Source organism: Muntiacus reevesi, chromosome 12 (assembly GCF_963930625.1).
Source record: "Muntiacus reevesi chromosome 12, mMunRee1.1, whole genome shotgun sequence".
NCBI classification, from domain to species: domain Eukaryota; kingdom Metazoa; phylum Chordata; class Mammalia; order Artiodactyla; family Cervidae; genus Muntiacus; species Muntiacus reevesi.
The window spans coordinates 11,101,406-11,116,237 of NC_089260.1; the positions used below are offsets into that span (position 1 = coordinate 11,101,406).

The window sequence follows — 14,832 nt, forward strand, 5'->3', positions numbered from 1 at the left end:
CATATCACACACCCAAAAGTCACTTGAAGGAAATTAGAGCCCAAATAACCAATAATCTTCTAACTATAGGAGAGAAAGACACCTATAAAAGCCCAAATTGGGGGCTGCTAAAATAGAGGCCCTATCAATTAAGCCAAGGTAATCATGACTCTGTTTTTCCAGCAGTGGGATATGCTGGACACTGGACATGCTCTTTTCTAAATAGCTGTGTATTCAGATACAAACCATGAAATCTAAGGGGGAAAGAGAGGGAGGAGGTCTCTTTAGTCAGACTCTGATTTTGGTCATCGGTTACTGCTGCTTCTTGCAAGGCCCAAAGGTGTGCCATCTAGCACCGATGCTGCCTTCTTTGCGGAGCCAGAGCCCACCCAACAGCCAGAGCGAGACATCAGTGAAACATCAGAAAAGTGTCGAGTGGTTTTGATCCAGGTGCCTAAGTAGGGCCTTACTTGGGATGAGTGACCCATCTGAGAGCCTTGGAAGTATAACATGTGTTACCCTGGTCAAAAAGCCTAAAAATGAGGCTACCTTTACCAAATCACTCTCTAGTTGGTTTAAAAAAAAAATGTGGACAAATGAAATGTGCAAACACGTCATTAGGGTCAGGAGAGTGGAAACGGTATTCTGTGCTGGGGATGGGTGTCAGTGATATTTCCAGTGCTCAGAGGTTGGAGTTAGTGTCCGGTGTCTGGCGTCAGCTCACCTGGAGTCTGTGAACAGCTCTTGTTTCCCTGTCCAGAGTTTTGTTGTGATATAGAAGTCCGTCAGGTTGTATTTGAAATATGCCATCTGTCTCCCCCGTTAGTTTGAAAGTCACAGCAGGAGGATTGGCCTTAAACTGGGAAAAAGCAAAAATTAGATTAAATCACAAGGAAAAGCAATGTTGTAGAATTTGTAGTTAAGTCACCAATTTCAGGAAACATTTTCATTTGCACAATCACCAAAATAAGAATTGCTAAGCTTTTAAAGGGATACATTCTAAAAGTTTGCTTTAATATTAACTAACATTCAAACTACATTTCCCTCAAGAAACAATATATGACATAATTCAATATATTTACAAAAATCAATTGATAGTTTACATTATACCTACAGTTAGATGAGATTTTTCTGGGAATATCTGAGAGCCGTATTACTACTAGCTTCTAAGAAACATTAAGAAGTGTCGTTTCACTGCTAGGATGAAAAAGACAGCATTTAGTACTTCTAAAAACTGTGACAAAGATTAAGAGATATTTTAATGTTAAGGAAAACAACTTTAAAGTGGCTTTATTTGATAAAATTCTGTATGAAAATCTCTCTTTTTCAAAAATGAAGAAAATGTCAATGATCATTCATGGGATAGCTACAGTACTTTTAAAAGACCATGGAATAGGAAATTCACGTAAAATGGAGCAGACATAAAAATCATTCAACCTCATTAACAATTTTAATATATTTTTCTATATTCAAAAATTAAGAATCAATAATAGCAATGTTGTAAAAGCTCTTGTAAAGAATATAAAGAAGCACATATATTATTAATGAAAATATAAATTAGCATAATCCTTTTGGAAATAACTTGAGGCATAAAATGTTTTTAACCTTTAATAGCAAACATTGCTAAACAGAATTTATCTTAAGGAAATATTTTTTAAACAATAAATGGCTTGTGCTCCACAAAAAAAGAAGCCACTGCAATGAGAAGCCTGCTCAAGGCAATAAAGAGTAGCCCCTGCTCACCACAACTAGAGAAAGCCCGCATGTAGCAATGAAGACCCAGTGCAGCCATAAATAAATTTTAAAAATATTTTTAAAAAGAAACTAAATAAATGATGACTAAACTAACCCAGAGCAAGCAGAAGGAAATATAAAGTGGAAATTAATGAAAAGCAAAGGAGAAAATCAACAAAACCAAAAGTTTTTTGTTCTTTTTTTTAAAGATCAATACAGAGAAAAAAATCTTCAACTGGACTTACCTCAACCAGTTCAATATCTGGTTGAGGAACTAAGAACCTGCAAGTCACACATGGAACAACCAAAAACAAAAAAAAGAAACATCACTACCAAACTTACAGAGATTAAAAAATCTAAATAGAATAATACGAGCAATTGTTTTCTCACAAATCAGACAACCTAGGTGAAATGGATGAATTCTTAGACAAAAACTACCAAATTTGACTATGCCAAAGCCTTGGACTGTGTGGGTCACCACAAACTGTGGAAAATTCTTCAAGAGATGGGAATACCAGACCATCTGATCTGCCTCCTGGGAAATCTGTATGCAGGTCAAGAAGCAACAGTTAGAATTGGACATGGAACAACAGACTAGTTCCAAATTGGTAAAGGAGTACGTCAAGGCTGTATGTTGTCACCCTGCTTATTTAACTTATATGCAGAGTACATCATGAGAAATGCTGGACTGGATGAAGCACAAACTGGAATCAAGATTGCTGGGAAAAAATATCAATAACCTCAGATATGCAGATGACACCACCTTTATGGCAGGAAGCGAAGAAGAACTAAAGATAAAGAACTAAAGAGCCTCTTGATGAAAGTGAAAGAGGAGAGTGAAAAAGTTGGCTTAAAACTCAACATTCAAACAACTAAAATCATGGCATCTGGTCCCATCATTTCATGGCAAAGAGATGGGGCAACAGTTTATTTTTGGGGGCTCCAAAATCACTGCAGATGGTGACTGCAGCTATGAAATTAAAAGACACTTGCTCCTTGGAAGAAAAGTTATGACCAATCTAGACAGCTTATGAAAAAGCAGAGACATTACTTTGCCAACAAAGGTCCGTCTAGTCAAAGCTATGGTTTTTCCAGTAGTCATGTATGATGTGAGAGTTGGACTATAAAGAAAGCTGAGCGCTGAAGAATTGATGCTTTTGAACTGTGGTGTTGGAGAAGACTCTTAAGAGTCCCTTGGACTGCAAGGAGATCCAACCAGTACATCCTAAAGGAATTCAGTCCTGAATATCCACTGGAAGGACTGATGCTAAAGCTGAAACTCCAATACTTTGGCCACCTGATGCAAAGAACTGACTCATTTGAAAAGACCTAGATGCTGGGAAATGTTGAAGGCAGGAAGAGAAGGGGATGATAGAGGATAAGTTGGTTGGATGGCATCACAGACTCAATTGACATGAGTTTGAGTAAACTCTGGAAGTTGGTGATGGACAGGGAGGCCTGGAATGCTGCAGTCCATGGAGTCACAAGAGTCAGACACGACTGAGCGACTGAACTGAACTGAACTGAAGCAACATTGACAAAAGAATAAAAGAACTATAGCAAGCAATTTAAAAAATTCCCACAAAGGAAAGTCCAGGTCTAGATAACTTCACTGGTGAATTCTACCTAACAAGTATGAGAGAATCAGCACCAAAGTCTCACAAATATTTCCCAAAAAAAAGAATATGGAACAGTTCCTAACTTATTCTTTGAGGCCAGTATCCTCCTTATATGTAAACCAGAAAAAAATACAATAAAACTGCAGAGCAATATCTCTTATAAATACAGATGCAAAAGTTTTCAACAAAATACTCGCAAACTGAATCTAGCAACTATAAAAAATTATATATCATGACCAAGTAGCATTTTTCCCAGAATACAAGGCTGGTTCAACATACAAAAATCAATTAATTTAATACTCCATATTAATAGAATAAAGGACAAAACCAGATGAGTATCTCAATAGAGGCAGAAAATCATTCCACAAAATCCAATATCCTTTCATGATGAAAAATACGCAACAATTCAGGAATAGAAGGTAAATTCCTCAACCTGATAAAGGATATATAAGAAAAACCCACAGTTAATATTAATATTATACTTAGTGGTGAAAGACTGAAAGCTTTCCCCATATGATCAGGAACAAGAAAATGAAGCCCAATCATGTCACTTCTACCTAGTAAGTCCCCTTCAAGTGTGAGCTTTCAAAGATTCGAATATGCGTTTGCATGTCTTAAGTTAGCTCACTTATCTGGCGCACATTATCACGTGCGTGCATCCTCTACAAGTGGTTGCGCTTTTGTGTCCTTTACAGTTCTGTAGAGAATGGGCTTCTCAGATGTCAGTAGTGAAAAGAACCTGCCTTCCAATGTAGGAGACACAGGAGATGTTAGTTCAAGGCCTGGGTTGGGAAGATCCCCTGGAGGAGGAAATAGCAACCCATTCCAGTATTCTTGTCTGGAGAATCCCATGGACAGAAGAGCCTGGTGGGCTACAGTCCATGGGGTCGCAAAGAGTCAGATACAACTGAGCGTGCACGCACTGTATAGAGTGAGTAGTATAGTGTCTTAATTTCAAGCCATCTAGATGCTTGAGAAAAATGATGAGAAAAAAAGAGGCACTACCCAGACATCACTGGATCATTTTATCAAAAGGGTAGATAGAATTGAATCCAGCAAGGAACCAGAACCTGTGCTATCAACATCAGGCGGGAGTGAAATTGCAGCTCGCCCTCCGTCTCCTACTGCTGACAATGCTTCAGCTCTATCGTCTCCCACCTCCTCTCCCTCTTCAGATCAGTAACTCTTCTTGCCTATTCACTCTGTACCAGCCTCTGTAGGTCAGGTGTTGTCCTGTACTTCTCAAGGTACTATTCTGTAAGGTTAAAAATGTTTTCCTTATTTTTTATGTTTGTTTTATGCATATTATTTGTGTGAAAAGTATTATAAATCAATTATAATATGGTACTCTATAGCCAACTGTGTTAGTTGGGTACCTAGGCTAACTTTGTTGGACTTATGAACAAATTGGACTTAAGAATGCACTCTCGGAACAGAATTCATTCGTAAGTAGGGGACTTCCTATCTAATATTATACTCGAGATCCTAGGCAAGAGGAAAAATAAAAGTCATCCAGATTGGAAAGTAAAAGTACCTCTATTCATAGGAGACATGATCTTATATATGGAAAATCCTAAGGGATCTAAAAAGAATTTTACAACAAATAAACAAGTCCAGTGAGGCTGCAGGACAAAAGATAAATATACAAAACTCAATACTATTTCTATACACTAGCAAAAATAAATCTGAAAGTGATGTTATGAAAACAACTCCATACACAATAACATTAAAAAGAATAACATACTTCAAAATAAATTTAACCTAAGAAATACAAGAGTTGTAAACTGAAAACTACAAATCATTGTTGAAAGAAATTAAAGATCTAAATAAATGCAAAACACCCCATGCTTAAAAACTGAAAAACAAGATTTTCAAGATAGTAATATTCCCTAAGTTGAGATATTGATTCAACACAATCCCTATCAAAATTACCTTTGTTTTGTTTGTGGAATTAACAGGATGATCCTAAAATTTAGGTAAAAATATAAAAGACCCAGAATAACCAAAACAATCTTGAAAAAGAAGAACCAACTTGGGAGACTTAACAGTGCCTAATTTCAAACTTTACTACAAAGGTACAATATTGGAACTGTATAAGAATTTCTTTCTTTCGTTTTTGGAGGATATGTTAATAACCCAAGGATCAACCTCATGGGGCCATAAGCTTATGGCACTGGCATAAGGATAGACATATAGATCAGTGGAACCAAAATCAGGAGTATAGAATAAACTTTTGTATTTACTGTCAAATTAATTTCCAACAAAGGTGCTAAGATTATTCAAGGGGAAATGAATAGTGTTTTCAACAAATGATGCTTGAACAACTGCATTCTCACATGCAAAAGAAAATGAAGCTAGATCTCTACCTTGCACCATGCACAATAAAACTAAAAATAGATCAAAGGCCTAAATGTTAGAGTTAAAACTATAAAACTTTGAGAAGAAAACACAGGCATAAAACTTTATGACTCTTGATCAGGCAATAGTTTTTTTAGATTATATCAAAAGCACAAACAGAAAATAAAATAAATCAATTGAACCTTAAAATTAAAAGCTTTTGTGCTTCAAATGACATCACCAAGAAACTGAAAAGATAACCTATGGAATGTGAGAAAGTATTTGCAAATTATTTGTATGATAAGGAAATTTATGCAGAATATATAAACAGCTCTTACAACAATAAAAAGACATAATCCAATTCAAAAATAGGCAAAGGATTTGAAGAGACATTTCTCCAAAGAACAGATACAAATAGCTCATAAGTACATTAAAAGATATTAACATTAAACATTAGGGAAATGCAAACCCAAACCACAAAGAAACCACTCTACTCCACTAGGATAGCTTTAATTAAAAAAAAAAAAAAAGGTAACAAGCATTGTCAAGGATGTGGAGAAATCAGAACACTTATATAATGCTGGTGGGAATGTAAAATAGTTCAGTTGTTTTGCAGACCAATTTTACAGTTATTCAAAAGACTAAATATTAAATTCATCACAACTCAGAAATTTTACTCTTAGGTATATATTCAAGAGAATGGAAAATATATGTCCTCACAAAAAATTGTATATGAATGTCCATAATACCATTACTTTGTAATAGCCATAAATGTCCATCAAATGATAAATGGATATTCAAAAGGTAGTATATTCACACAATGGAATATTATTCAGCTATAAAAAAGGAGTGGATACTAATACCTGCTACAATATGGATGAACCTTGAAAATATTATGCTAAGTAAAAGAAACTATACACAAAAGGCCACATGTTATATGATTTCATTTTTATGAAGTGTCTACAAAGGCAAATCTATAGAGACTGAAAGTAAATTAGTGTTTGCCAGGAGTTGGGAGGAGAGGAAAGAGTGACTGCCAGTGGGTACAGGGTTTCTTTGAGGCTGGAGAAAGTGTTCTGGGATCAGACAGTGGTGACGGTTGCATATTTTTATGATACATTAAAAACCAAAGAATTCGCCACTTTAAAAGGGCAAATCTTAAGATATGTGAGTTACATCTCAAACATTACAAAGAGAAAAGGCAAAATATGACCTATCTCAGAAATGTATCATACAATTCTTTCATCTGGAAGCCCCTGAGAGTACAGAGCTGGGGACAGTTGCAAATCTTCAGTGAAAGAAGTCTGTAGATGTGTAGTACCTTCCTTCCTTCCTTTTCTTTCTTTCTTTTTTAGAAGATATGTTAATAGTGCAAGGATCAACCTCATGGGGCAATAAGCTTGTTCTGTGCCTCCCTGACTTCAGGTAAGAAGTTCTTTGAGTGGTACAGATGAGGGGACTGGGACAACTCCTTGCTACCACTGGAATAAAGAGCTCAGAGTACATCTTACCAAAGCTGAGTTTTCCACATCATCTCTACATCCAAAGATGGAGAGAGTATGAAGCGCTTTTTTTTTCTGAGATGTCAGATTTTATTTTATTTTTTGCCATGTAACCTACTTTTTAACTTAAATTGAAGCACAATAATACATGGGCTTCCCTGGTGGCTCAGACAGTAAAGAATTCACCTGCAATGCAGGAGACCTGGGTTCCTTCTCTGGCTTAGGAAGATCCCCTGGAGGAGGGCATGGCCACCCACTCCAGTATTCTTGCCTGGAGAATCCCCATGGACAGAGAAGCCAGGAGGACTGCAGTCTGTGGGGTCGCAGAGAGTCGGACAAGACTGGGCAACTAAGCAAAGCACAGCACAGCGCACAATATTACATAAATTAGAGGGTACAACATAGAGATTCACAACGTTTAAAGGTTATATTCCACTAATAGTTACGACAAAATACTGGTCCTATTCCCTGTGCTGTACAATACATCCCTGTAGATTATTTGTTCTTGTTCAGTTGCTAAGTTGTGTCCAACTCTTTGCAACTCCATGAACTGCAGCACACCAGGCTTCCCTGTCCTTCACTATCTCCTGGAGTTTGCTCAAACTCATGTCCATTGAGTCAATGATGCCATCCAACCATCTCCTCCTCTATCGTCCCCTTCCCCTCCTGCCTTCAATCTTTCCCAGCATCAGGGTCTTTTCCACTGAGTCAGCTCTTTGCATCAGGTGGCCAAAATATTGGAGTATCAGCTTCAACATCAGTCTTTCTAAGGAATATTCGGGGTTGATTTCCTTTAGGATGGACTGGTTTGATCCACTTGCTGTCCATAATAGTTTGTACCTGTTAATCCCCTACGTCTAGCTTGCCCCCTCCTTTCCCCCAACCTGTCACTGGTAACCACTAGTTTGTTCTCTGTGCCTATGAGTCTTTTTTGTTGTAGTCACTAGTTTGTTCTGTTTTTCAGATTCCACATATAAATGATTTCATACAATATTTCTCTTTCTCTGTCTGATTTATTTCACTTAGCATAATACCCTATCAGTCCATCCATATTGCTGCAAATGGAAAATTTTCATTATTTTTATGAAAGTGAAAGTGTTAGTCGCTCAGTCATATCTGACTGTTTGCAACCCCATGGTCTGTAGCCTGCCAGGCTTCTCTGTCCATGGGATTTTCCAGGCAAGAATACAGGAATTGGTTGCCATTCCCTTTCCAGGGGGATCTTCCTGACTCAGAAATTAAACCCGGTTCTCTTGCACTGCAGGCAAATTCTTACAGTCTGTGCCACCAGGGAAGTTCTTTTTATGGTTGAGTAGTATTCCATTGGGCAACCCACTCCAGTACTCTTGCCTGGAAAATCCCATGGATGGAGGAGCCTGGTGGACTGCAGTCCTTGGGATCGCAAAGAGTCAGACACGACTGAGAGACTTCACTTTCCCTTTTCACTTTCATGCATTGGAGAAGGAAATGGCAGCCCACTCCAGTATTCTTGTCTGGAGAATCCCAGGGACAGCGGAGCCTGGTGGGCTGCTGTCTAAAGGGTCACACAGAGTCAGACAGGACTGAAGCAACTTAGCAGCAGCAGTATTCCATTGTGTGTGTCTGTTTCACATATTTTGTATCCATTCATCCACTGATGGACACTTAGCTTGCTTCCGTATCTTGGCGACTATAAATACTATTACTATGAATATTGGGGTCCATGTATCTTTCTGAATTAGTGTTTTCATTTTTTTTTTCACATATACCCAGGAGTGGAATCACTGGGTCATATGGTAGTTCTATTTTTTGAGAAACCTTCATACAATTTTCCACAGTGGCTGCACCAATTTATATTCCCAATAAAAAGTGCACAAGCAGTTCCCTTCTCTCCACCACCTCACCAACCTTTGCTATCTGTGCTCTTTCTGAGGATAGCCATTCTGACAGCTTGAGGTGCTATCTCTTTGTGGTTTAAATTTGCATTTCTCAAGACTATACTTTCAGGGATCATTTCTAGAGTTTATTAACTTACATTTCTCTGATGGTTAACAATGTTGAATATCTTTCATGTGCCTGTTGGCCCTCTGTATGTCCTCTTTGGAAAAATGTCTATCTCAGTCTTCCACCCATTTTTTTAGTTAGGTTGTTTTCTGATATTGAGTTGTATGAGCTCTTTGTATATTTTGGATATTAACCCCTTATCAGTTATATCATTTGCAAACATTTTCTCCCATTCTGTAGGTTGTCTTTTCATTTTATCAATGATTTCCTTTGCTGTGCAAAAGCTTTGGAGTTTAATTAGGTTTAACTTGCTTGTTTTTGCTTTCATTTCCTTTGCTTTAGGAAACAGATATGATTTATACCAAAGAGTGTTCTGCTTATGTTTTCTTCTAGGAGTTTTATGGTTTTGGTCTTACATCTAGGTTTTTAATCTGTTTTGAGTTGATTTTTGCATATGGTGTTGCATGCATCTCAATCACTTCAGTTGTGCCTGACTCTGTGTGACCCTATAGACTCTAGCCCACCAGGCTCCTCTGTCCATGGGATTCTCCAGGCACGAATACCAGAGTGGGTTGCCACGCCCTTCTCCAGGGGATCTTCCCAACCCCAGGGATTGAATCCACGTCCCTTATTTCTACCTGCACTGACAGGTGGGTTCTTTACTACTAGCGCCACCTGGGAAACCATATATGGTGTTAGGTAGCATGACAGACTCGACTAAAACATGAGAACAGCAGGGTTATAATATCAGTTATGCCATTAACTTATTTAAGCCTCAGTTTCCCTATCTGTAAAACAAGCAGTTGGTATAGAAAGTCTCTGAGGTGTTTTCTAGCACAAAGACTCTGAGATTCTAGAAGAAAATCTCCTCCATCTCCTACTTCTCCACTGTAACACACACACTCATACACAAGAACTTTCAGCCATGACAACGGGCCTCTCATTTCCTGCCTAGAAGAGATAAACTTTGTAGCATGACTGATGGAAAAAGAACAGAAAATAAAGTGGAGCAACCCAAAGAATGATTTTACTGGCTGGAATCCTCAGAGACTGTGAAAGGTTCCTAAGAAGCAATTTCTAGGTCTGTGATGTTTGTAAGTTGGAGATTGTGCAGTTCAGTACATCAAAACTATACGCAGTTCTGATTCTGTTGAACGAGACATGGACCTGTACTCACAGAACATCCATTCCTTCCTGCCCGAAGAAGTGACGGCAGACTCTCTGGCCCACAGATAGCTTTTGCTTTGATTATAGGATGATTTTTTCTTTTAACTGTGCCAATATTCTTAGATTTTGATTCTTAGGAAATATCTAGATTCTTAGGAAATTCTACATAAATAGAAAAATGTCTGACTTTTGTGGAAAAAATCATGAAATCCTGTAATACCATACACAAATTCTGATTTGAGAAGTTATCTGGAATTGCATTGAGCCTCTGAGCACCCACAGTTTGTCATGCTCCCCACTGTTCCCTGTGTCCCACAGGCTGAAACCAAGTGTCAGAAGGCTTTTAATTTCACATTTGCACAGTTGGGGGTTTTCTACATCTGTTTTTTTTGCTATTGCCTTTCTTATCCCAAGATAGTACTATTCCTCGTCTACCTGGCCCCTGTGGGTAGTTGAGGTACTCACTACAGATGGACTTTCAAACCCAAGCCCTGGATTAGCAACTGTGCGAGGAAGACTCCCCAGCCTACAGCTCCAGACTCATGTGGCCACTGTCTCCTAAACATCTCCACCTCACTAACCCCACAGATTAAATTCAATAAGCCTAAAACTTACTTTCCCATAAACTTTCCCTCCTCTCCTCTCTCTCTCTGAATGACACCACGAACCAGCCAATCAAGCAAGCCAGAGACCCCAGAGTTACCCTCAACACCTCTCACTGCCTGCACTCACTCAGTAACCAATTCCAGCACCTGGGACCCCCTGGCATTGCTCCCACCCCTCCACTCCCCTCCACTCCCGTTTATACTCGCTTACACCAGGCTTCCATCACGTCCCACTGGTTCTATGGCAAACAGTGTCCCAAGACCCTTCCCACCTCCAGGCTCACTCCCCTCATCATACACTCAAAGCGATCACAGAGTAGGTCTGGGCAAACACAGCCTACCTCCTTCACCCCTTGCTTAACGTCCCAGTGGGCCCTGCCGCCTGGCACAGGTTAGACAGCCAGTCTGGACCCCACGCCGACCCCCCGCCCTCAGCAGTCTCTCCTTCTCCTCACACCCTCTCCCACCCTAAACCACCTGCCGTCTTTCATTTTCTTGCTAAATGCATGCCCCCTTATTTCTTTTCCATCTAGTCCTCAGGGCCTGCTTTCTGTTGGGGAGTGCCTGGTCAACTTTAAGTACTCAGTTCAGGGGTCCAATGAAACCTTTTCTGTCCAACGACTACCCTCCACTCTTAAAATCGACCACTCTTTCTCCACCTGCACTTGGTCCCCTCTGCAGCCCACCAGACTCCAGTCAGAACCCTCCACTGCACTGGTTGCTTTCTGGTTAGTCTCCTTCTGCTACCCAAGAGCTCTCTGGGGGCAGGGATGCTGTGGGTCTCATCCTGCACCCCCAGGACCCAGCGCAGATCTTGTAACAGTAGGCACTTTCTGCACCGTTCATAAAAAGAGATGAATGTGTGCCTGGCCCACAGCATTCTTACCAACTTATGAAGCATAAAAACACACAAATGAAAAGGACTTTCCAAATGTAAATGAGAAATCTCTAACTAAATGCTCCCTGGCGAGGGAGGCAGAGTCAGTTAACGAGGAGATCTTCCTCTAAGTGGCCCTCGCCAGAGACTCCCAACCAGTTTCCTGGCATCCTCTCCTGTTTTCCAGCCCCCTCCACTTTGCAGCCCTGAATGGAGACTTGATTCAGGCCTGCTCCTCTGGGGGAAAATCTAAGAACCTTAGAAGCCAGGGTCCTTCCTCTCTCTGCAGCCTCCGCTCCTACCTCCTTCTCCAGGCCCGCAGCTTCCCGGCCTCACTGGCCTTCTGCCAGAACCCAGGCACGCCCTGCCCTCTCCCGGCACAGGGCAGGTGTCCCAGCTGTGCCTTTGCTGGAATGCTCTTCTGTCTAAGCTCTCAAAGCATTTGCTCCTCCCTCAGGGCCTGACTCCCCTGACAGGAGAGGTCAAAGCCTCTGCAACATCCCACAGCGGGGCACAGAGATACCTGTGCACCCCCACCAGCTCATATAATAGGGCCACTTCGCACTAATCTGGTACCAAATGAGAGAAGGTGGGAAGAGGCAGCTTTCAGGCCCTCCTCTGTGGATGGGAACTGTCCAACAAAAGAGATGTGGGGAACTTAACAGAAGGCATACCCGCATCAGACAGTAGTTTAGCAACCCTGTTGCTCCCCCAGTGCATGGGGCAGGGGGTCCTGGGCACCCCCTAAGGCCCATCAAAGCCTCTTCAACCACTCCAGGGCCAAGCAGGCTTCCCCAGGGGGTTTCTGACCAACGCAGTAGTATGTTTTTCTCCCTCTGTCCGTTATGTTTCCAGGATTACTTCAGCACCCCTAAAGCTGAAGTCTCTTGCCCTTCAAGCCCCTGCCATCCACCTTCAATCTGGGGCTTCTCTCAGTTAACTAAGTAAACAAGATGCCTGCCTCCCAGTGTGTCTCGGCCAACGCCTGGGTGAGGCCTAGAGACGGGCGCAGAGGAGGCAGCGGGGAAGGCAGGCTGTGTGTGCGTGTTAGTTGCTCAGTCGTGTCCGACTCTTTGCAACCCCATAGACTGTAGCCCACCAGGCTTCTCTGTCCACGGGATTCTCCAGGCAAGAATACTGGAGTGGGTTGCCATATCCTTCTCCAGGAAGGGAGGCTATTCCAGCGCTAATCCAGAGAATCTGCATCTTCAAACTCGGCAAGCAGCCAGCTCACGGAACAGACCAAGACTCAGATAACCACCCCCTTCCAAGACTGGTTCCCTGCCCACCCCTGGGGAGGGGCAGAGTCTACAGGCCCTAAGGTCCCCACCTCAGGGATGGGGGACACCCCAGATACCACTGAGGAAGTCCGAATGAGGACGCCTGGTATTACTGAGGCTGCTCGTCTCTTGGCTCCTGAAACCATTCTCCATAATGAGATCTCCTAGGCCTCTATTTTATTTCAGGGTGTCCAGTAGATAAAGGAGTAAAAGTCCATGGAGAGAGCCTCCAAAATCAAGATGACAGGGAATAAGAGTAGCCCTTACCTGGAATATGAGTTGACTCGGTTCTTGGCCTTCAAAAATGGAAAAAGTCATGGGTTTTAGGGGTCCACTAAACTTTCCCTCTTGCCCATATCCAGTTATCTGTTAAAAGATGAAAGAAAAAGAGAAAATTAGTAACACCATGTACTATGAATGTATATGGGCCACTTGATGATTTTCTTATGGTTCCAGGAGTGATATATGAAATCTAAGATTCAAACATGGCTCCAGAAAAAAAAAAGTGAAATCAAATCAAAATAGGCAGGAAGGGTTCTCACATTTGTTGAGGCTCCACTATGTCAAGATGGTTTACCAGCAGCCTAGCATTGCTTTTCTTATTCAAGGTGATTCAAGCAATCAGCCTGAGGGGGAAAATTAACACTGCCATCTTTTCAATGAGGCTCACAGAGGGTTAGTCACTTGACCAGGGTAGAACCCATGATCAGCTGACATGGCACGTATACTAGGTTCTAGCTGAAGGAAAACGTGATCGTCGTCCCACAAGGCCACGATGCCATTCAATTCTACCTGGTTGACACCAGTTTCTTAAAACCCCTCCATTCCACTCTTGTTGGTTTATAAGGAAATCCATGGCAGATCCCCAGCATGCTAGAGTTCAGGCACCTCAAAGACAACTGAATCCATAAGGGGAAAAAATACGTGGACCTGTTTAGTACACTGCTTGTCTGGCACACAGCAGAAAGAGCTCACATTCGCTACGTCAGTGTATGCTGAGCTTTGTCCTAAGCGCATTTCACCACGTTAACAATCCTACGGGGTAAATTATCATCACTAGCTCTGTTTCACCGGTGATGAGACTGAGATACAGAAAGGTTAAGTCATTTGCTCACAGTGCAGGAAGCAGGATTCGAACCTACAATTCCAGACCACTCTGAGCCGCGCTAAGCCACAGCCCCACTACCCACTAGAAGGAGCAGAGGTGGCCGAGACAGCCTGGCAGGAAATCTGCAGCACGGGGGGTGTGCAAGGGGGCACATTCAGCAGTAGTTCCTGCCATCCCTTTGTCTCCCCCCAACGAGGATCCCTGAAGGAAATCGGGAGGCAGAGCAGCACGCAGGAAGGGACCGCCAGCTATAAACCCACCACAGTGGGCACCCCTGGAATGAGGCATCTAGCACGACACCCGATGTCAGTGACCCTCCTGAGTGGTCCTTCCGCTCTCCTCCTGTGGCGGGAGTCAGGGGTGGGATAGATTAGTATGATGTGGGAATTTAATGGTTTGGAGAACTGGACAGATAAGACCAAAAAAAGAAAGAAAAATTGGGGAGAAGAGATTTATTTTCCATTTCTTTATATGGAGCAAGTACACTCTGGCCGCAGAAACACTGGCGATAAATAACCCAAAAACAATTAGGATGAAATGATGGGGAAAAAGATCTTGTACTATGGCTCATTAAACCTTGACTGAGTTGATCTGGGTGTCCAACAAAAAAGCAATAACAAACAAGAACACAGAGGTTTTGG

At 41.5% G+C, this 14,832-nt stretch overlaps 1 protein-coding gene across 1 annotated transcript in view; it reads right to left on the reverse strand.

Moving 5' to 3' along the window:
• The window catches only part of CDH17 (cadherin 17), an 86,367-nt gene that overhangs the window by 46,296 nt on the left and 25,239 nt on the right, over window positions 1-14,832 (reverse strand). The window contains exons 3-4 of the mRNA XM_065902853.1: window positions 13,351-13,449; window positions 704-838 (exon numbers count right to left, since the gene is read on the reverse strand). Of these exons, the coding sequence (XP_065758925.1) occupies window positions 704-838; window positions 13,351-13,449 (234 nt within the window). The remainder of the gene's footprint in view (window positions 1-703; window positions 839-13,350; window positions 13,450-14,832) is intronic.